Source organism: Enhydra lutris, unplaced genomic scaffold, assembly GCF_002288905.1.
Source record: "Enhydra lutris kenyoni isolate GAN:26980312 unplaced genomic scaffold, ASM228890v2 scaffoldscaffold24, whole genome shotgun sequence".
Taxonomy (NCBI): Eukaryota; Metazoa; Chordata; class Mammalia; order Carnivora; family Mustelidae; genus Enhydra; species Enhydra lutris.
In genome coordinates this window covers 29541012-29564086 of record NW_019154108.1, presented here as the reverse complement: position 1 = coordinate 29564086, position 23075 = coordinate 29541012, and the positions used below count along the sequence as shown (strand labels likewise).

The 23075-nt window shown below is 59.1% G+C and overlaps 1 protein-coding gene across 1 annotated transcript; it reads right to left on the bottom strand.

The window, feature by feature from the left end:
• Positions 1–9: 9 nt before the first annotated feature.
• On the bottom strand, positions 10–22765 carry LOC111150920 (transmembrane protein 63A). Its single transcript, XM_022508609.1, is given in 25 exon segments — positions 10–983; positions 985–1091; positions 1781–1843; positions 2147–2262; positions 2881–3048; positions 3481–3586; positions 3928–4090; positions 4497–4559; positions 4984–5070; positions 5197–5303; positions 7211–7364; positions 8459–8596; positions 9708–9841; positions 9931–10054; positions 10253–10333; positions 12160–12230; positions 13311–13419; positions 13631–13682; positions 14728–14870; positions 16831–16868; positions 17746–17812; positions 18896–18975; positions 20592–20804; positions 22373–22455; positions 22544–22765. Coding segments are annotated over 24 exon segments (2481 nt in total). The 5' UTR covers positions 22421–22455; positions 22544–22765; the 3' UTR covers positions 10–934.
• Between the last annotated feature and the right edge of the window lie 310 nt (positions 22766–23075).

The window sequence follows — 23075 nt, the reverse complement described above, 5'->3', positions numbered from 1 at the left end:
CGCATGTCAGTGATGATAAATGATTCTATTCCTAAGAATGGCTGGAAGCAGGTGACATGGGCACACCCGTCCCAAATGGGGAGCCGTCCCAGTACATCTGGCAGGTTGGGTCTGGGTTGGGGGGGGGGTCCCACTGGGAAGGGCGGAACAGGCCCGGGGTGGGGGGGGCACCGCGATGCTCCACCCCCTCCTCATGTCCCTGGCTGCCCAGAGCATGGGGCTGCTGTGGCGGGGTGGGGGTGTGGCAGGGGGCCTGGGCCACCCCCCACCTGGTCCCTGTGCCTCTGGCACCCCCTGGAGGCAGTGGGAGGCTGCCAGTCCCCATCCCCACAGGGAGAAAAAGGAAGGGGCCACCTGTCCTTCCAGCCAGGGTTGCAGCCCACCCAACCCGGCCTGGCCCACTGCCTGCCTGTTCCCACAGCAGCTCCCAGATCAGAGGGGGAGGGCTGGACACCAGCCATCGTCTGGAACCCCTCTCCAGCTGGGATCCGCTGCAGGCTTTTTGGTTATTGGCTAGTTGAGGGGTCTTCTGGGGCTGGGCAAGTCGCGTGTCCTCCCTCGTACCAGATTCCATCACAGCAATGGGGCTGTGGGTGCACAATTCCAATACGGGATTCTGCCCAAAATCCCCAGGGACGGCATCCCAGCTACAGAGCTGGACATTTGTGCAGGAGGGGGACCTGGAAGTGAGCCGGGCTCTGAGCTGCTCAGCTCCCATCCCCTTTGCCGTGGCCAGAAAGGCCAGCGCTCACCACCCAATGGCAGTCCCAGCCTGCCCCCTCGGCCAAGGGCAAGAACACTTTCTGGTTCCATCGCTTAAAAGCAGCTGTGCTTAAAGCCGGTGGGAAGTCATCCTGGGCTTGGCTGGGGCCTGAGTCAAGCCACCTTCCTGCCTGGGTCTCCTCTCCTGGCTCCGAGCCTGGCCCAGCAGCCCTCAGGCCTCTTGGTAGGTAGGTATGCTGCTGTCACTGTCCCCGGGGCCCTGGGACAGTCTCGCTGATGCTGTGGATGGCGCCATAGGTCTGCTGCTGCTGCGGGGACAGGGCTGTTCTCTCTGAGGACAGGCCGCTCAGAATCCGGGGCACGTAGGGCTGCCAGCAAACGGGGGAGGAGGGACTGAGTGCTTGGAGCAGGGGGTGCAGGGGGAGCCGGGCATGAGACTCCAAACCCGCTCCTCCCCTGCTTCCTGCTGCGAGGCCCCAGAGCCCAGTGAAGAAGGGGACTCAGGCCCTCCACCTGTTCTGCCTCCTCCCCTGTCTGCAGGGGCAGGTGACCTCCGGGAATGCATCTTTCTGAGAACTCTCTCTCCACTGGGGCTGGTCTGAGGACAGACACACAGCCACAGGAGCACCTGGCCCAGGGAAGGCAGGGGCAGGAGAGAAGGCTGCTCTATCCTGGGTCTCTGGCAGGGACCCTGGGGCCCTCCCACGGCAGGCACTGGGGCCACCCCGTTTCCTGCACACTTCCGCAGCCACAGGCCCCTACCACACTGCCCTGGGAGAGGCCTGAGCGCAGGGGGCATGAAACCTGCAGAGAAGGAACCAGGGCCTGAAACCGGAACCAGGGGGTGGGGCGGCATCTTGGCCAATGTGGCTTCACGGGTATCAGTGATCACTTCTGGAATGTGGCTTTACCAGTGCTCGTGAAGCATCCCATGGGACTAGGGATTCCTTCTGGAACCGTGGCTGCCACGTGATCGAGGCACTTTTGTGCCCCCCCCCCCCCGGCCCTGCCCCAGGGAGCCCCCCAGGCTGGTGGCTGGGGAAGAAGGAGAACTTACCGTGAAGGCTGCTGGCCTGGGGGCATCTGCCTCACTTCCTCTGTCACTGCCCGAGTCCTCCGTCTGCAGATGACAGCAAAAACTCACCGTGATCAACAAAGCCCATCTCCCTGAACCAGCAGCCTCGGAACAAACCGACCGTTACCACCTGGGATGACAGTACTAGCGGGCACCAAGCTCCCCGCTGCAGGTGGGGGGAGCGGGCCGCGCCGGGGTTGGGGGGAGGGGAGGGAAGCCACACATCACACCCACCCGTGCCTTCCCCATGGATAAACAACATGGACAAGACTGCCGACAGGCTGGGCTGTGACAGGGTGGGGACCGCCCCCACCACCTCCCCACCCTCGTCCCCGTGGAACCCCTTACCCTGTAGTTCAGAGGGCTGAGGTGCTTGAAACATCCAAAGCAGGTGTAGGCCACACAGGCCAAGACGGTGAGCAGCACGACCAGGAGTGTAAACAGGGTGAGGGGGGCCCTCAGACCTGGGGACAAAGGGACACCAGCCATGCTGCGGGGGGAGAGGGGCCGCAGCTGGTGCAGCAACCACGTGGGAACTCTCCCGAGGCCAGGAGGGTGTCATCTAGCCAGGAGCAGCCGGAGGGGGACCCGCTGAATGGCTGGCTTCATCCCTGGTCAGATTTCAGGAGCTGGGACCCCAAGCCTGGCTTCCTTGCTGGGCCGGCTCCCTGGCAGCTCCATGCCCTGGGCTAGGTGGGATGGAGGCCCCCTCACCCGATCAGGGCTCGGTCACAATCCTTCTGCCTTTTTCATCGGCTGAGAGTGTCCACTTCTCCTCCCATGGGCCCCCACTTCTGCACTGTGCTGATGACCTGGGCCCACCCGCGCCCCAAACAGCAGCCTGCACCGGCTTGCCCTCTCTGGTTCAGACCTTCTCTGTAAGGTTTCTCCACTGACTTGGGGTCCCCGGGGTCCCCCGGGCTCCAGCCAGCTCTGGCCCTGCTGCCCCCACCAGCCCTTGCCCGGGACCCATGTTCCGATAGGGCACCCCAGTGAGGAATCTGACCAGCCGGTGTGCACGCAGCACCGTGAGCCCCCCTCCCCTGCCCCCGCAGCCCGCCCTGGTCAGAAGGGCCCCTCACCCAGGCGCAGGAAGGAGAAGAAACAGAGCCAGAAGAGGCACAGGATGGGCGCAGCCAGAGCCTGGTTCACAGCTGCCAGGTGGATCCTCTTCTCTAGCTTGGCCGGGAGATAGGCAAAGTAGAGGTTGTGCCGGTCCACCATGTGCTTGAGCAGGATGTAGATGAGGCCTGCGGAGGTGGGGCTGTGAGCAGCAGACCCAGCTGGGCCACCCCAGCCACGGCCCACCACCTCCTGCTTCCCGGGACTGGCTCCGCAGCCTGCCCATTTGGAACCCAAGTATTATGTCTAATGTATAAATATATATATATTTTGGTGCCGAAACCTAGGAACCTGATGTTTACTTTAGTGGCAAGACCTTGGTCTCCAAGGTCAAACGGTCCCCAGTCCAAATCCAGGTCTGCTCCTCACTCTGTCCCACTTCATCACTGGGTTTCATCAGTGAAAGGGGGACAGAAACCACACCTGCCTCGCAGCCCATGTGGCACGTGGCAGCGAGATCCCGGTGGCATGCAGCGGTGCGGGCCTGGCTGAGTGCAGGCGGTCCGCTGCAGAGCCGTTCTGACGGAGGGTGACCCAGCACCCCACCCCCAGCCACTCACCGAAGGGTGCGATGATGGGGCAGGTGATGCTGTAGGCCATGATGACCGTGAAGACACACAGCACCCACGCGTACATGGCGCCAAACTCGTACTGGAAGGCCTGGGTCTGGGTGGAGGGGCGAGGAGCTCAGTCCGGGCTGCCGGGGGACAGAGCGGGGACAACTTCCGAAGCAGGAGGCGCACAGCTATTCCCACCTCTTGGGGTCCCTTCTGCCTCCACAAAACCCCAGCCTCACTGGGCTCCCACCCAGGCCACCCAGGGCCACGAGGATTCGCGGGCCTTTTGTGTGTCTCTCATTCTGATCAGGGGTGCTCAGGACAGAGAGACAGTGACCCCCAACCCGCAGGCTTCAGGGTCAGGCCCCCCATGGAGCCACACAGCATGGCCCGGAGGCTGGGGTCCTGGGGACGGTCTACATCCAGGCCCCACCCACCGCGCCCCCGTACCTGCTGGACATTCCTGCGGTCAGCTGCGGTCTTGGCCATGAACATGCGGAAGGTGTAGAGCACCAGGCCTGGCAGCCGGAGCAGCTCCATCCCGTTGCCAATGAAGGCCGAGGCGATGACGTAGTTCACAAAGAAGGCACCCTGGTCAGGCAGGAAGACGCACCTGCAGGGCCGCCAGTGGGTGGGGGGTGAGCCGAGGCCGGGAGCCTCTCTCCCACCGCGGAAGGAGCCTCCAGGGCTCATTATTCCTCCCTCCCCAAGTGGCTCCATTCTCAGGAATAAGTCTCAAAGAACGAACAAGATGGCCACTAATGGAGTTCCGCCCTCAGAGATGACCCACATTTAGGCACAGTTGGCACAGAGTGGATCCCCTCCCCCCGGTGCCCACCGAAGGCTCTGCCCGGGCTAGGAGGGGTGCTGGGGAGGTGCCAGGCCCTGAGGCCGCTGGAGGAGAGGACTGTCCCAGAGTGTGCTCTGGACCACCCCCACCCCCCCACCGCCCCAGCCGAGCCCCCGGGGGATGTGTCCCAGGGACGGTGGCTCCCAAATGCGGCGTGGCCGAAACCTACTCCAGCCTGATGTAGCCTTCTGAGGAAGTTTTGTCAAAGAGCCACCGGAAGAAAAAGTCCAGACTGGGGGGAAAAAAAACAAGTGCCATGAGAATTTCTGTCCAGCACTCACTGCGCTCACCAGGCGTTTTCACATTTTTCTGCTCAAAGCATCAGGCAGGACCTCCAGGTCCACGTTCCTTCCCTATGATGCCACTTAACTGCAGGGTAACCGATCAGGCCGCTCTCCCAGCAACTCCTTCCCTTAAAACAGATTCTCCGTTCCCTACGGGGAAGGTCCGAGCTCCGTTTTGCTCTCAAGCTTCATTTAAGGAAGAGACCTCATCTCCAGAAGAATCTGTGAGCCCCACAGCACCCCGAGTGGGCGGGACGGGCGTGGATGTTGTCAGGGATGTGCGCGCCCCACCCTCAGACCATCTCCCCTCTACTGGGGACTGGCCGAGGGGACCAACCAACGTGAACTCTGAGAGGTGGCGGCAGGGGGTACCTGGTGAGGCCCAGGGAAGGCAGGATCAGCACCATGAAGATCAAAAATATGTAGACTTTTGACATCATGATCCGGTTCTCTCCAGACCTGCAGGAAGCCGTAGGTGGGTCCTCCCAGCCCCCCAGTTGCTCCAGGTGCCTGAAGGCCCCTGCTGGGCGGGGGGGGGAGCCCTGCCCTGGGGGTGGGGGCTGGGCACTCGCGGTGCTCACTCACTTGGTCCAGTGAGACTCCAGCAGCGTGGAGTAGTACACGACGGTGGGGAGCAGGGCCGAGAAGGACCAGAGCAGAAGGGTCGGGAAGAACTGGCTAATGATGGGGTCCTGGAAAACAAGGGCCACGGAGGAGACAGGTGGAGGGGCCATGGGCACCGTGACATGGTGACATCCCCCGGAGCCAACACCGGGCCTGGGACAGGGTGTGTGTCCCATGACGTTGGCCGAAGAGGCCATAACCGGCCTAGACGGGAGTAAAGCTCTTCGAAGCGAAGCAAGGAACTTAACAGGCAGCCCCCATCACCTCGGGGCCCCCCGATACACAACCAGCAGTGACTGCCAAGGGAAGTGGGCACACCGAAGCCGGGCGCCCTGGGGCAGCCACCCACTCAGCTCCCGCCTGCCCAGTGGGGGCCCCATCCCGTGTGAGCCCACAGCACCCACGATTATCATCACATGGGCTCATAGACTCACCACTTTCCCTGATAAAATGAGCATAACCATAGAAAATCTGGTGAAAACCAAGTGGCATACTTCAGAAACTCGATAAAGGCCAATTTCTAGAAAATACTACTGAATGAGGGGCACCTGGGTGTTACAGTCGCTTGAGATTCCAACCTCTGGTTCACCTCAGGTTTCACCTCTGGGTCATGGGATCGAGCCCTGAGTCAAACTCCGCACTCAGCGGGGTCTGCTTGGGATTCTCTCTCCCCTCTGCCCCTCCCCCACCTCCTCTCTCTCTCTTTCTCTCTCTCTCAAATAAATAAATAAATAAGTAAATCTCTTTAAAAATGTTACTGATGGGGTGCCTGGGTGGCTCAGTGGGTTAAGCCTCTGCCTTCGGCTGAGGTCATGATCTCAGGGTCCTAGGATTGAGCTCTGCATTGGGCTCCCTGCTCAATGGGGAACCTGCTTCCCTTCCTCTCTCTCTGCCTGCCTCTCTGCCTACTTGTGATCTCTGTCTGTCAAATAAATAAATAAAATATTTTTTAAAAAATGTTACTGAAATAGACAAGACTAAATTAACTACAGAACAGCCATGGACTGGAGATCTGGGAGGGATCTGTCCTCAGAATGGTGGCCAGTGTCTATAGATCCCTGTTTTACTATAAGAAACCCAAACTGGTTTATGGAGAACAGAAAACGGGGCTCCGCTCCACCGGTCCACCTCCAAAGAACAGGCCTTGGTCACACGTCCCAAGATCGGCAAAGGTATGAACATTTACCAGCTTTAATTCTAAGCAAAACTGCTTAGTGTTCATTGTGTATTTCTTTATTCTCATACCATGTCAGGTAGGAGAGCTCCAAGTACACATTAGCTTGGGGTGGGTCCAGCCCCGCAGCCCGAGAGGGTGCTGAGGCAGGTGCTCTCACTTCAGCTGTTGGATGAAAATCCAAGGTTCAGAATTCACCAGCCAGTGACAGCACAGCAAGGACCAGCCCCATGTGCTTTCCCAGAGCATGACTCACAGAACGCCAAGAGGAATTGGAAAAAAGAAAAATGACTTAGGGTCCAGCAGAGCTAATTATGGGAAACCAATGCCTTTTTAAGCAGATGACCATTTAGGGAGTGTCTGGCTATTCTGGATTTATCTAAGATTTTAAAACTTCATCAGTTTCCTATCTAGGCTCAATGGTTTTGTAACAAGATTATTAGATGCCAGAACATGACAGGGACAATTGCCATCCCAATGCGTGAAGCATTTGTCACTCCTTTCTACCTGTCCCCCCAGCACCCTTCCACACAGGAGTCAGCCACCGGTCTGGCCTGGGGGACACGTGGGGGAGCGGAGTTGTGTACACGGGGCCATCGGCGAACCTGGAGCATGATGCGGGGATGAGGACAGCCTGGCAGAAGCCCTGGCAGGAGTGTCCGCTATGCACCTGCACCGCTGGCCTCACCCCTACTCGGAACCACTGCTCCCAGCTCAGTGCCATCCCTTGGCTCCTGATCCGCCCACCATGCCTTCTCGCCACCCTCCCCGCAGCAGAGGCCTTGCAGCACAGTCACTCACGTTCAGCTCGTGGATGGGTTTGGTGACATTGAACTTGTCTATGGTGGACAGGATGATGGAGGGCGTGGTCAGAAAAAACAGTCCCACGAAGAGCGTGAAGTTGATACCCAGCCACTGGAACCACCAGCGGAAGCCCTGGATGGACAGGTTCTTCCTGCAGGGGGAGGACACAGGCCCCGGAGGCTTATCTCCTGGGCTCTGGCTGCCTGCCATGCCAGCAGCGGCCCCGGAGTAGGTGGGTCAGTGGGTCAAATTTAGACACCGCAAGACACCGGGCAGAGGACTCCGGCGGGGGGCTTGTTTCGACCTCAGGGGTACAGGCAAGCACTCTGTACAGATCCTCACCTTCAGCCATGTCAGATCTGGGGTCCCTCTGAGCTCAGAGGGAAAGCAGGTTATGCATGGCGAGCATGGCTCCCCAGCCACAGCGTCAGGGCCAGAACCCACCAAAGAGGTCCCGTGAGCACCCAGGCAGAAAAACGAGGCTCCGGCCTAGGACTGCCCAGCCATGTCTGCAGCCCTGGTGACTAGTTACACATCCTCCCCAGTGGGGCCGGGGCTGGGTGCAGGGAGGGGGAGGCAGGGGACAGCAGGGCCTGGGCTCCACCCCGCCACGAACAGACAAACCATCCCTAAGGTTGGTAAGCCCTGTGATGCAAGGAGCAGAACTGTCGGAGGCCGGTGGGGACGAGCACCTAAACGTTGATCTCGGCAGGGGGAGGCAGTACTGAGGCCAACTGTGCTGGGCCTCTCCTGGGGCTGTCCTCACCCCTGCATCATGCTGCAAGCTCACTGATGGCCTCGTGGACACAGCTCAGCTCCCCCGCATGTCCCTCAGGCCAGATGGCTGTCACCTGACCGAAGCTTGCACGGGACCAGGGCAGTGGATGGGGCACGGGGGACAAGAGCCGGAAGCCAGCCCTGCTGCTGAGTCTTGCAGGGCCCAGTCCCAACCAAGTAACATACTTGCATTTCAGAGATACTAAGTATGAAAAAGAGAAACATCTCAACTGAAAAGTAACTGATCATGTGTAGAAATGATACTATTTTGGATAGTTTGGATTCATGGGAGTGAAGTCTAGGGCGTGGACAAGCCCTCCCCCAACCTGCCGCACACACACCCCCGCCCAGCCCTGGTCCAGAGTGGAGCGGGGGCTACATGCTGGCCTCCCTGACCGCCAGCTCCCGCCCGGGCTTCCCAGTGACCCAGCAGCCCCAGCAGGCATCTGCCTTGCCCCAGGGGCTCACCAGCAGATGTCCTCGGGGTAAGTGGCAAAAGCCACTGTCCATTTGGAGGTGTGGAGCTCCCCGCTGCAGGAGGACGGCTGGGGCTCCCCTTTGCACCGCAGGTTCTGACACTTACAGGCATTAAAGTCCTTCAGGATGCTGCCAGGGAAAGCAGAAGTGGCCAGGGTCTGTCTGGACGCCTGGGGACCACGTACACACATGGCAGATGGGACCCAGTGAGAGCGGGGGCCCCCGGGGCAAGGGACCTTGGCTTTATTAGTTTATTACAGGTGATGCTAAGAAAAGCCATGCCTAGCACACTCTGGGGAGGATTCTAATCCCCAGAACAACTGGGTTAGCCAGGGAGGACTTCTGCTTCATGGATAGAGAAACTGAGGCTCCACCACCCAGCTGTGTGCCACCTCCAGCTGACTGCCTCCCACACTGTTGCACGGCCTCGATCCGCGGCTCTTCCCCGGGCCACCCCCTGTGCCCACCCTGCACACTGGCTCACTGTGGGCACATCCTACGGCCAGACCAGGGTCTCACCAGCCCTCCCCCCACTCCTTCCTGCTCTGACACCCTCCCCAGGACAGCCACCTCACCCCTTGCCATCTCCGTGCCCCCCACTCTTGCCTCAGAACACCCTCTTTCCACGGGTCCCCTCCTGGCTCTAGCCTTGAGGCAGGGTCCGTTCCTGGGTCCATGCTGCCCACAGAGAAGACAGGGGAAGGGGCATCTGTGTGGCCACCTGCTGTCACCAGCGCTCTCCCGACCCCAGGCACGGGACTGCTCTGGGAGCGAGCACCCCATGCCAGCCTACAAACTGCAACCCTCCCCAGGCCTCAGCTCAGCAACAGGGAGTCCCAGAGTGCCGGGGGGGGTGCATTTGTACAGGGATGGGCATCCTGGGCACAGAAGAAGATCTGTGGTCCAGAGTAGACATCTGAAGGAGGGCAGCATCTGTTCTGCCGGACAGAACACTGGACAGAGGCAACAGGATCCCTGGGGCAGCTGGTGAGAGCCCAGCAGGAAGGTAAGTCTGCGTCAAGCCGAGAGGGGCTCAGAAGAGTCACCGCTGCCCAGCCATCACACACACATGGGCTGGGATGACCGGGGGTGTGCAACGTCCCCAGCCACACCCGGGGAAAGAGATGGAAATGCCACTAGCAAATCCAAGGGATGGGTTCCGCAGGACCACCTGCATCCAACAGGGACAGCGAGTCACCTGCAGGGGGACCAGACCTGGCTGGGGAAGGGTCCCACTCACTAGGTGGCCATGGACTTCTCCTGGAAGGTGACGAACGCCATCCCCAATGGCCTCTCCTGGACCCGGCGCTCCTCCTCCATGATCCTCTCGGTCAGTCTGTCCTTCAGACGCGTGTAGTAAGCGATGGCATCCTCCTGTCGGCGGACACACCCCCTGGTGACCAGGCAGCCAGCATGGGGGTTGGGGACCACACAGTGCACTCCTGCAGGGGCCGGGCCCTCACCCACTCACAGCCGGGCACTTCGCAGCAGCAGAACTGGCCACAGAGCCTGGGGTTGATCAGGGTCCACTGGCCTGTCTTTGCCCGTAGGCTCGTGTAATAGTTCAGGCTCTTCTCTGTCTTCTTCCTGCCGGAGGCGTGGGGCGGGGCGGGGGGGGGCAGTGAGGGAACGTCAGCCTCGGACACCAGCCGCCACACCAGACCCAGCCGCCACCAGACCCGATCAAGAGAGGGACAGAGCCGCCCTCCTGCCTTCCCCAGGGCCAGCAGGAAGGAGGGCGCGGTCTCGGCAGGGGAGGGGGACCCCAGGCCAGCCCCGCCTTACCTCTCTCTGCACAGGGACAGCAGTCTGGCCACGTTGTAGCACAGCTGGACGTCCAACACCTCACATGTGGGATACGCGTCCCTGTGCCCAGAAAGATGCCTGTTGGATAAGAGGACCCCCCAGGGAGGGGGACCCCCCAAATCTCCACGGCTTTTATTTTTGTGCCAACAGAGACCTCTTTTCTCTTTGTCTTTTATCAATGGGGGAAATTTTGAAATTTAATACAAAGAGGCCTTTTCTAAGAGTATGAAAGTCACTGCAAGTGACAGGTTTAGACCCTCATGGCTTTACGTCAGCGGGTGCTTGTGGCCAAGGCTGGACACCACAGCTGATGTTCTCCACCCACCCAAGGGAAGACATTTATCGCTGGCTCTAGATCACGTCGACCTTGGACCCCTGAAGTTCTATCCAGTCTGTGACCCTTTTGAAGGTCACAGACCTTTCAGGTTTAATGAAGGCAAAGGACCCTCAGCCCAGAAAATGTTTGCACCCTTGTTAACCATCCTAGGAAGATTGTGTCTACTTATACACAGGCTGTGCTTGTCCTTGCCATTGACCAGGGACTGGCAGGGGCTGATTCAATCCTCATCGTAACCTGGGAGGTTTCATCCCCGTTTTCCAGAAGAGGAAAATTGCATTGGACAGGTTATAGGACTTGTGCGCCAGGCCACACAGCTAGTGGCTGTTGGGAACTGCGACCTGCCTCTGGGCAGCCCTGCAGTACCGCGTGACCTTCCCTCCCCCGACACACACGATCCACCCCCACCATACGCCAGGCACACTTCTGGGTACATCTTTGTGAGAGACAAAGCCCACCACATGTCAGTCATTGATTTGAACAGCAGGACAAGCCCAGGTCCCGGGAAGAGCACCAGGGAAGAGAACCCCAGTGTGAGCACCCCAGCCACAGGCAGATGCCAGGTCGGGCCCCAGGCGTTGCTGCGGCCTCATGCACCAGAAGAGCCGCCTCAACTGGGAGAGCTCCGACCCTGGGTCTGCGCGGTAGGAGGGGCTTTTCTTGGCTAAGGTTGTACAACAAATGACACAATTGCTTTCCATGCTGCCCAGCAGGGCCCCTCAGGAGCTGTTTCAAGGAACAGAGGAAAAGGACGCCAGTACGGTATTTACATAAAAGGGTCCTTCTAAAACACTTGGAGCTGCTGAAGAGGTTAGTCAATAAATTGTAAACACTCGTTTTACACCTCTATGTAGTTCTTCACAAATGGTGCCAAGCTACACGGTCCTCTGCCCCAGCCCGCTCTACAGATTACTGACCACTGAGCTGGTGGGAGTGAGGACAGACTGAAGCCCGGCTCCCTCACCTGCAGCCCAGGGGGTCCAGGGGCCTCTGCACCTGCTCTGTGCCCCCCCCAATCCTGCTGCTTCACTGCAGACCCTGCGCACACTTCCTCCTCACCCCACCACCTGCAAGAGCCCTGGGGCAGGTGCTCAGCGGGTGCTGAGGAGATGGAGGTCCTGCCAGAGAGAGCTTGGACTCACTGACTGGTGAACTCTGTGAGGACAGGGCCCCAGACACACGTGTCCCCTGCCCAGACGCCTGTGCATGGAAGAGCCAGCCCCAGGCCCTCCCCTTTGGAGACAAGCTCTGTCTCGGGCGTCAGACTCCGTACAGCTGATGCCCAGGTGCCCAGGGGAGGTCATCTTCCTGGTGCTCTCCAGCTGCTTATTTGCCCCTACACCTTGGCCTCCCCTCAAGCTACTATGGTCACCTGGGGCGGCCATGGTGGCGGGCAGAGGACAGGCCAACCCAGCTGGAACCCTTGCAAGCCACCAGCAGCCATGCGATGCCTGTGTGGCAGGGCCAGGCCCTGCTCAAGGTCTCCCGGTCCCCAGACAGGACATGGAGTGTTCCCCTAAGGCACTTGTCCCACTGCAGCCCTGCTTACCGGAAGTGGTTCTCCACGGTCTCCTTCTTGGTGTCTCTCGGGAGGCCGGTGATGAACAGGGTCCGCCTCACCTGCCGGAAAAACGCCCCAGGGAGAGAAGTCAGAGGGGCAAGCCCATCTGCAGCCCTGTTCCAGACTCCCCAAAGAACACAGTGGGAGCTCGGGAGGCTTGGGTGCCCTCCTGCCACCTGGCCAAGGCCTGACAGCTGTCATTCCCATGGAATCGTCTTGCAGACTGCACCAAGAGTGCCCTGCCACAGGAGTCCTGCGAGCCTCCCTTGCGTGACAAGACCGGGAGAAGGAACCCAGAGAGGGTGAGTGACTCAAATGTGGTCATACAGCAGATAAGAGGAGAACCCAGGCCTGGAACCAACTCACAGGCATTCCTATGTCCCCATCTAGCTGTGGCTGACAAAGAGTGAGGGCTGTTCGCAGTCCGACCTTCCATGAAGGTGCTGAAAATCAGCAACCACAAGCCTGAACCCCACAAATTTAAGGGCTTAGTTGGCAAAACGGAGGAGAAAAAATCTGTGTTCTAAAATAATCAGAATTTGGGGGCACCTCTGTCATTGACCATCTGCCTTCAGCTCAGGTCATGATCTCAAGGTCCTGGGATCGAGTCCCACGTCAGGCTCCCTGCTCCGTGGACATAGTCTGCTTCTCCCTCTCCCACTCCCCCATGCTTCTGTTCCCTCACTTGCTATCTCTCTCTCTGTCTCAAGTAAATAAATAAATGAAACCTTTTAAAAAATAAGATAAAATAAGTTAAAATAATCAGAATTCTTTTTAAAAAAGCAAAAGGCAGAGGCACCTGGGTGGCTCAGTGGATTAAGCCTCTGCCTTTGGCTCAGGTCATGATCTCAGGGTCCTAGGATCAAGCCCCGCGTCGGGCTGTCTGCTTGGCAGGGAGCCTGCTTCCCCCCCACTCTGCCTGCCTCTCTGCCTACTTGTGATCTCTCTGTCAAATAAATAAATAAAATCTTTAAAAAAAATAAAATTAAAAAGCAAAAGGCATTTTTGCGTGCTGACATGCCAATCATGTTCTGCAGAGACCCTCGATTTAAGCTCACTGCTCACGGGGCCATACGCCAGGGGCATCGCCAGGGGCACCAAAGGGCTCCAACTCCCTCTGCGCCCCCAGCCGCACTCACCAGGCTCTCTTCCTTGTACCAGATGGACTGGGTGTGGTGCCGCATGAAGCCCACGGTGAGGATGAGGTAGAGGATAGCGAAGACGGTGTGCAGCCACAGAAGGTCATTGCTGGGGGTCGGGGGGGAGCAGCACCTGCTGTGAGGGCTGGCTCCCGAGCCGGGGTGCAGGTGCAAGCACCGGGCCACACGCCCCTGCCGCGGAGGGGCTCTCGCACATCTGCCTGCTGGCTGAGGACTCTCTGGCCGAGCCCGGGCCCCAGAGCCTGACTTCCCCTTGGTGGGTGCCCCTGCACCCCCATCAGCCCCCACCCCATACTCACTCGGTCTGCAGGTTTGCTATCGTCGTCCTCCCAAAACTGTAAGGGTCTTTGTCTGCAGAAAAGGAAGAGCTTAGTCCCAGGATCAGGCTGGGGGAGGGGAATGGGGCCCGGTCACCTTGGTGTGTGGCCTCGGGCCCGTCAGAGGACCTTGACCGTCTGTCCAGTCTTTCCAAAGCCCCACCAACCAAGGCCTCTGCTGAACCGACAGCTTCTTCCCAACCCGCCCCGTGGGAAAGTTGACGTTGGAATTCCTCTTGCTCAGAGATTCCTGTGACACTCTTTGAAAATTTAAAATCAGGGACGCCTGGGTTGCTCAGTCGTTAAGCGTCTGCCTTTGGCTCAGGTCCTGATCCCAGGGTGCTGGGTTTGAGCCCCGCATCAGGCTCCCTGCTCAGTGCAGAATCTGCTTCTCCCTCTCCCGCTCCCTCTGCTTGTGTTCCCTCTCTCACTGTGTCTGTGTCTGTCAAATAAATAAAATCTTAAAAAGAAAAAAGAAAATTTAAAATCACCCTAAGCTGGGCCCAACACCAAGCTGGGAATCACTGGGCAAAAGAAGTGCATTCTTGGGGCACCTGGCCAGCTCTGTCGGCAAAGCATGCAACTCTTGATCTTGCGGTCATGAGTTGGAGCCCCAGGGTGGGTAGAGAGATCACTTTAAAAAATCTTTAAAAAGGAAAAGGAAAAAAGTGGATTCATGATGGCATTTTGGAAGCTGGCTTCCTGCAGTTGCTGGGAAACATTGTTCCACACTCCGATTTTGACTTTGAGCATCACCAACATCTTCCAGATCCGCTAATTACGGCCTCTGGATTGCGTGGGGGCAGGAGAGCTCCAAAAGCTCCATTTGACAAATCTTGGGGTTTTAGTCCTTGAACTGGGACAGAATCAGAAATTGACATGGGGGGAGGGGGCACAGCTATTGGCTGGGGGGAGGGGCGGGTTCTTCTCCAGACCTTGGGGCACAGGGGAGGGTTCCGGGAGTCGCCACGAGGACTCCTCACGTCTGAATGCGAGCCGGAGTCCCGGGGTTCTGCCCTATCACAGGGACACCTGTGGCTCTGCCCCGGCCCAGGTAGCACAGGATGAGGTGTCATTACCCAGCAAGTCGCCCGAGAGGTTGACAGGCAGGATGACGCACAGGGACAAGCAGCTGACCACCACCAGCAGGAAGATGATGTGTCTCTGGAAGGACAGGTAGTGGATGGCGTCCTCCCCACACCATTCCAGGATCTGGTCATCGCTGGCCAAGACACGCACATGGAATCTCCGTGAATGGCAGTGACAGGCCCAGCCACAGCTGACCTCACCGGATTCTCAGCACCAGCCCGGGAGGTGGGTTCCCATCCCAACCTGGTGTTCTACCTATGAGGACACGGAGGCGCAGCCGGCGTCCCCGGTCACACAGCTTGTATGGGGACCTCCGGAGCCTGTCCCCACAGCAGCACACCTGGGAGCCATCTGTGCACCAGTGAGGTGTGGAAACTCAGTCCCCACCCCACCCCACCCCCGCCCCGCTGCTATGAATAAGCAAAGCCACTGACAACGGGGCTGCTGGGGCTCTCCTCTTTCCCAGGGCTCCCTCGGGTCAGCTGTGAGGCAGGGGGGAGCCGGTCCTGGAAGCATTCTAGGGCTCTCAGGTCCTCTGCCACCCCTCCTCCTCCCTGCGTCCTGCCGGGGCTTCACAGGGGCTCCACCCTTTCCTGGGTGCCATATCTGGAAGCTCCGGCTGGCTTGGGAACCTGGAAAATTCCAGAGGCTGACAGCCAGACCTCCGTGCCAGGAGGCAGAAGGGGGATTTCCCTCTTTCCCACTCTCCTGGCAGGGAGGTGCCCTGGGGAGCCAGACTCCAGAAAGAAGGTGGGAAGGGTAGTGATGAAGACTCAGAACAATGAATGAGCGACGCTCATCCACGGTGTTTCTGGGGACGTGCCTCTGACTTCTCGCTAGGAGAGGCAACTTTAAGCAATCTGAGGGACCTCCTTGAATGTCCGTTGTAATGTTGGCCGTGAGCAGCTGTTAGAATTTAGTTGTAGCCTCAAAAACGTCAAAGTGTTGTCCTTTCTGAGACAGGAACAGGAGAAAACTCCGGGGAGTGGACATGAGAAACACGTCTGACCCAGTGTCACAGTGACAAAGCAGGATACACGGCGATCCCCGTGACAGCCCTCCATGAGAAATGTGTGTCCCTGCACAGGGTGGGGTGGGAGGCTGGAGGGGACATGGAACCAGAAAAACGGGGCATAGGGAGAGAATCCAGCCTCAGAGCCGATCTGCCCACTGCTGTTGTGGGTTACCATGGAAATGATGAGTCAGTGTCCTCTGCTGCTCCTCTGGGTGGTGGTTGGGGGGGGGGGGTGTCCCCAGCCCAGGAGCGGGGGCATGGCCAGAGAGCAGCCAACCAAAGACCACACCCTGGGCATCTGGAGGGGGTGGGCAGGGCATGGAGGGTTCTAGGCAACCTCAAATTTGTTCTCACTGATTCTTTTCCTTATGTGGTAGACTTTTTGCACGGAGTACGTGTGACTTACAGTGTCAGGAGAAATGTCTCCTAGTGACACGATTCTGCAGTGGCAGAGAAGTGTGGAATTGGCAGATGCCCCTCTCCCACCATGTCATCCTGGGCCCCCTCCTATAGTCAGGGAAACTGAGTCCCAGAGAGAGGAATGTCCCCAGCACCCCATAACTGCCACGTATCATCAGTTCTGAGAGGTCCTTCCCATATCTGGGTGCCCTGGAAGGATGCTCCCTGTGATCACAGCAGACACTAGCTAGATAGGATTTTTCCCCGCAGCCCCCACATCTTAAAAACAAGGCAACTTTTAACCCAACGAGGTAAATGTACTAAAGCATCATTATTTCTCCTCTTTGCACCGAATTAGACACAGAAGCCTGCTAGGTAGAGCCTTTGGCCAGGCGTGTCCATGTTAGATACTAAGGAGGCATCACTCCCACCTAGAGCCCAAAAAATCAGCTTTTGTAAGCTTGTGCAGGGATCGTCCGGGACCCCCAATTCTCAGCCCCCACATCCTACTTTGGACCTGAGCTGAGAAGCAGCGAAGAGACCCCATCTCAGGGTCGGGCCATTTTGGCCTTTCCTCCTCATGGGTCAAACACGCAAAAACCCACCCAAGAAAGACAGCCAGCCAGACACCCCCACACACACACCCCGACACACATGCCAGCCACCGCGCTGTACTCACTGCAGGCGGAAGATGGCGGTCAGCCAGGGGCAGCATCCCTGGAAATGCAGAGAACAGGGGTCAGCCATGAACATCTGTGTCTTTAGGAGGCAGATGTGATCATTGTCTGTGACATTAAACAACCCCCTAACCTCCCCTGGCGTGAAAGCAATGCTTTTGTTCCCAATTCAGCAAGCTACCACGTGTCCCCAGAGTGACAGGGTCTCCATGCTCCCACCACAAGCCTGGAACACTTGTAAAAACCTCTCAAGCTTTGACAATTGGCAGAATCATACAGACTCTAGGGACAAATGCTAAACTTGAAAGAGCTGACAGGAGCTCAGGACAGCTGCAGAGAAGCTTCCGCAGGCCTCTGTTTGGTTGTCTGGAATGACAGGCTGAGACTCGGGATGGATGCAGGGAAACGAGCCTCGTGGATGGAACGGTCCCCCCCTCCAGTGGGATTATGGAGGGAAGAGAGGGTCTGTAGGTTTTACTGTCCATCGCATCTCTTACAGATAATCCCCCCTAAAGCTGGGCTGTCCCCTGGCTGGGAGACACACAGGTTTGGTCACCATCCCTTCAGGCAACAGGGCTGGATAGGGCATGGTCCCTGCCCAGAGATGGCTCAAACCAGCAGCAAGCCCTCAACAAATTGTCACACCTGTCCCTGAGTGTGACCACAGAGACGAGTGCTGGGATCACAGGGGATGCGGGGAGCCCTCTGCCTGAGAGTTGATCCCATCCCATGCTCCCCCCAGCTGCATCCTCCCTGCGCACATGCCAATCTGGGTGGCTTGGTCGGTGTAGGGAAGAGCTGTCACCAGCACCGGCCACTCAGGACGCAGGGTCCCGAGTCAGCTGCTGAACAGACCCATGGCGGCCCTCCCCTGCCCCTGCCCCTGACATGGCCACACCAGTCCCTTCAATACCAACCAGCTCGCTTTCAAAATCTTGTTGCCCAAAAGAGGAAGATGAAGATAATCTCTGGAATCTGGACTCACTAGAAACACAAAAGGGAAGAACGACAGAAAATTCTTTCCCCAGGTCTACACTCCGCGGCCAGCACGCTACCGCCCCTTAGAGCTCCGGCCAAAGCTTCTAGCCTGCCGCAGAGCTGGGTCAAGCTGTGACACGGCCCGAGGGATGTGCAGACAGGGCGAGGCCCACACCTGCGCGTAAGAGCCGTGACACTCCACCTCACAGGGGACGAGGGCCCAGGGCTTAGGCATCAGCAGAACACCCCCGTACCCCATGTCCTGGGGCCCCAGCGCTGCCACTCGTCCACATAAAGGGCCCTGGAGCATGGACGTCCGCGATCCGTTTCCCCAGGTGTTAAATAGAACTCAGAACAAATGCCATATTCTGTCCGATCCACAGCACCACCGGCTCGCAAACACCAGCACCGAGGCCACAGGGAAGGAAGGTGTCTGTGCCCCCTGCCCCGCATAACAGACCGTGTTACACCACGGCCCCATGGAGCAAAAGCGGCAGGGGTCGTGTGGTGAGCGCCCGAGGAGGCTGGGGGGCCAGAAGCGGGCACACGTGGATCTCCCCCACAGCTTCCCATTCTGCATCTGACATAGGATCCAGGCCGTGCGGGAGCAGCTGAGTTTGGAGAGGCTGGCGTGCAGGCTTGGAGTCCAATTGCCCCTTGGGTGTCCTGAGCCGTCAGAGCCTAGGGCTGGGGGGTGTCAGGCCAAGGGGGGCCCTGCTCCCCTACAGACTCAGCAGACCCTGGCTAAGCAGGGCCAGCCCCCCATGCTGATCCCGCACAGGGACAGGGCAGGTCCCTAACCTGCCTCGCCTCGTCCCAGCCCCAGACTAGCTCATTTCCAGAAAGAGACCCTTGAAAATACTCAAGGTCAGAAAGACAACTTCTCCCTGAAAAGCCCTACATATTCGAGGCAGCTGGGTTTCCTCCGCAGTCTGAAGCCAACGGCTCCTGGAGCACGGGCCTAGCAACAAGTGCCACCTAGACTCAGCATCCCCCAGGGGCCGCCAGCCCGTCCCACGGACGGACGGGGATACACACACACACACACACACACACACACACACACTTGAGGTGACATGTCCTCATTACCTGTCAACTTCCGATACCAGCGCAATGCGGCCATAATCCCAGAATCTCCTTCTTATGATGGTAAACACCGAAATTAAACACTAGAAAGAGAAAAGAACTTCCAGTTAGAAAGAGACAGCTGTCTTAGAGGCAAAGCCCATCGTCCTAAGCCCAGCAGAGCTGGGAGGGCCCAGAGAGGGTGTTGAGCTGCCCAAGGCCACACTGTGCCAGGGTCGGTTGGATGCTCTGGGCACCCCCTTCGCCAGTGCCCATCCACATTGCGCTGGGCCTCCTGGGGCCCCCCTCATCCACACACCTGCCCCGTTCCCTGCTCTCAGGGCCACAGCAACAGCCACGACTTCCCCAGCCCGGACGGGCCTTCCTTGGCTCCTGAGCAGGAAGACAAGCCCAGGCCCCGCAGCTGTCCTGGGGACCAGTCTCCCTTCCCTTCACACAGATGTGCATGTTTGATTCCAAGGTGCAGCACAGCCCCAGGCCAAGCGAGCAGCTGTCAGACCCTCACTTGGTGTGTGGTTCTCCCTGACAGGCTGTGCCCGCCGAGGACCTGCTGCTCTGGGGCCCTGGGCTCATCTCATCGCTCATCCTTTTAGCTGCCCTACACCTCCTCAGACCTGGGCAGGTCTCTCCCTCCTCCCACACAGGTTCCCTCCCTCCAGGTTCAGGAAGGCAGAGACAGCCATTTCCATCAACACAACCCTGCTGCCCAGTCCGGAGCTAAACTTTTCAATGTGGGTTTTGTCTCCCTAAAGCCAGAACCCCACGGGGGCTGTGCTCTTGCTCCCTGAGGAATTAGCTCCAGGTGGGTGGGGTGTTGGCGACCGTCTCCAGAGGCAGGTGAGTCATGCCTTAGGGTAAATTTGAAGGCTGCTCAGGGTGAGCTCCTGCCCCTGCCTTCTTGGGGTGTGGACATCTCCCACGCACCCACGTCTTCCAGGCCCCGCCGGCTCCCAGGTGCACCCCAGAACATCCCACGATAAAAATCCACTGCCTAGAGACTCCCACCTCAGCCAGGCCCCCTCAGCCACGGCCACCTCCGTCCCAGACATGTCTTCTTGGCCCACTGCCCCCACCCACATCGCACCCCATTTACTCCCATGGGCTCTGTCACGTGTCGGAAGAAGGCATCAGGAGGTGGGCAGGCCAAAGAAGGTGCACCTGACCCCAGCGCCTGCCTCCTGGCCAAAGGAGAAAAAGTCGTGTACTACAAACTGGGGGGGTTGGTTTGGGAATGGGGAGGTCTACACGAAAGAGAGGTCACTATGTGAGCCAGCTCTGAGTAAGGGTGGCCTCTTCCTTAAAAGGCCCAGGACCCAGTGAGGACAGGAGGTGACGTTTCTAACCCGGGAGGTGCGGCTACTCTGATTTGAACCCACACCTTCTGTCCTCCCCTCTCATCCCTGCGGACACCCTCCTCCCGTGGGCCTCCCCACGTGACGGGCCACTAACTCAACATCAAGGGCACAGCCGCATGGGCTCTTTCCCTGCAAAGCCTGGCGGGATCTTCTCCAGAAATCCCAGGGGAAAGATTCCTGACCCCTGCTGTGCAGAGGGACACACGCAGGTCACAGCCACAGCTGGAGGGCAACACAGCGGGCATCCACACTCAGGTGTGCCTGGCTCCTCACCTGACCATTCAGAAGGCCTGGGGGAACTGGGGTTGGGGGGGAAGCGTGGTTGGGGGGAGGGGGCATCTCACCAGGAAGCAAACGACGTCTATGAGCAGGACGGTGGGGACGCCTCCAAAGGTGACTCCCTGCAGCACGGTGCTGTTCTTGGCTGAGTTGTAGCAGTAGGAGTCGTTGGGCTGGTCCCTGAGGCCCAGCCGCCCACGCAGGGACACCGCCTCGGACTGCCACAGCTCCAGGGACCAGGGGCCGGTCATCGCGACTGTCCTCCCTGGAGAGAAAACCTGGGCCGACAGTCAGGGCGTGGATGCCCCTGCGGTCTCCCTAGCCTGCGCTGGTGGAGCCCAAGGTGGGGGTTGGCAGCAAGGAGTTGGGGAGCAGCCGACACCAGGCCCCGTGCGCCTGGCAGAGCCCACGAGAATAGCTCCATTGTGGGGACAGTGTCAGGCCGGGGGGGCAGGGAGCACTGGTCCGGGACACAGCTGGCAGCCTCCTGGAGCAGATGAATAGGAAGGAGGGGAAGGCCAGGGGCCACTGGGGCCGCCAACTAGAGCATCCTGTGGGAGCTGCGGGGAGCTCGAGAGGGCAGGCAGGGGACAGACAGGAGGGAGATAAAGATGGGGAGTAAAGCAGGACTGAACAAATAAGAAGGGACACCCAAGGAGGCAACAACAGTGGATCCCCTGGAGCCACAGACGGGCCCCCGGCCCCACTACTCCTGGGCTGTCCAGCCGGGACCTCAGACACAGGCCATTCCATCCACTTGGAACCGAGGCTCAGGGCTCTATGGAGTGAGTCAGCACAGAGTCGGCCCCCAGACCCAGCCTCTTCCTGCCATGCCGCACCCCCCATCTGGCATGACGACAAACACACATTAGCTCAGTGACGGGCCCAGAAGGGGCAGCCAGAGGAGGCCGAGGCAGGGTGGGGGAGCAGGGAGAGATGGAGGAGGATGGGAGAGAGGGAGGGGGTTCCTCAGGGTCCCCTGAAGCGCAATCCCAGCCCTGTCCTCTCACTCCCCCCCACTCCCGGGTACCCTCAGTCTAACTGGAAGGCCCAGCATTTCCAAAGCAAATATCACTCCTGGCTAGTTGTTGACCTTTCCTTTCGGAGGCTTCCGGCACTCCCGTGAAGCCAATGGAAACCTCCAGGGTTTGTGTACTGACACCGAAGGCCCCAGAGTCGGCGCCCAAGTCCTGGCCCCCTTCTCATGCTGTCTGCGGCCGAAAAGCCAGCAGGAATCCTCGGCACCCCTTCCTCAAGCTCCCCCTGCCCCGTCGGGTGAAACTCATTTGTCAAGGGGTCCTGCTAGGTCTGAGATTTCTTTTTCTGTTTTTAAAAAAGATTTTCTTTCTTTCTTTCTTTAAGAGAGGGAGCTCATGGTGGGGGAGGGGTGCAGAGGGAGAGGGAGGGAGAGAGAACCCTCAAGCAGACTCCATGCTGAGCAGAGAGCCCGACATGGGGCTCAATCTCACAACCATGAGATCATGACCTGAACCAAAATCAAGAGTCAGACACTTAACCAACTGAGCCACCCAGGAGCCCCCAGCTCTGATATTTCTAACCTGTTACGGAAACAAAACTCCTGGGGACAAGAAGAAAAGATACAGACAACCCAACCAGGTGTTTGGACTACCTGGGAATGCTGCTCTGGTGTATGTGGGCTGGTGAGCGCCACTTCTGGCCCCTGGGGCTGGCTGGCTGGGGCCAGTCTCTCTCTCTCTCTCTCTCTCTCTCTCTCTCTCTCACACACACACACACACACACACACGCCAGGAAGAGCAGGAAGGGGGTGGGGTGGCAGGTCCTAGGGCCTGGGAGGATCCCCCAGAAGGCCGAGCCACTTTCTTACCCCTGTAAGAGATTTGGCAATGGCTGGAAGATACGAGGCCAGAACCATGGAGTTGGTGGCTCTGAACAGAGTCCAGGAGACTCCTGTGGGGGGCAGATCCTGCGGTTCACCCAGCGGCACCACCTGACAGCAGGGCCCGGCGCCTGCCCCTCCCTCCTGCCCCACACTCACCAGCAGGGAGGATTGTGGGTGCTTCCCTCTGAGAGGTCCTCACTTGGAGCCAGCTCCGGCTTCGGCTCTAGCACACACAGAGGCAGCGCCAGCCGCCTCCCAGGACGCCTCGGGCCTGCTACTCATTTCCTGCAGGGCCTTCCTGACCCCAGGACCGGGGAGCGCCAGCCTTCACAGCCTTCCCTAAGGTACACAGGCGGCCCGAGTCACTGGGGGCGGCCTTCCCCAGCCTGGCACACTGCCCTGTGCTCACACCTGCCCTGAGTTTCTGAACTCAGACACCCACATGGAGCCTCTCACTCTCCCCCCAGGGGGGCTCCCCCAGCCTGGTCTTCCCCCAGCTCCCAGAACTTGTCCTGGGTTCTCCTCTGGGCAGCCTGCTCCTCTCTCCTCCTCCAACATCAGCAGCCTCTCCCCTCTTCTCCGGCTCCTGGAACTGCAGGGACCAGGGAGTGTCCCCCCTACAAGGGCAGGGGTGGCCGTGGGCTCCAGGTCAGCCCCTGAGTCCAGGACCTAAGCGGGCCCCCAAGGG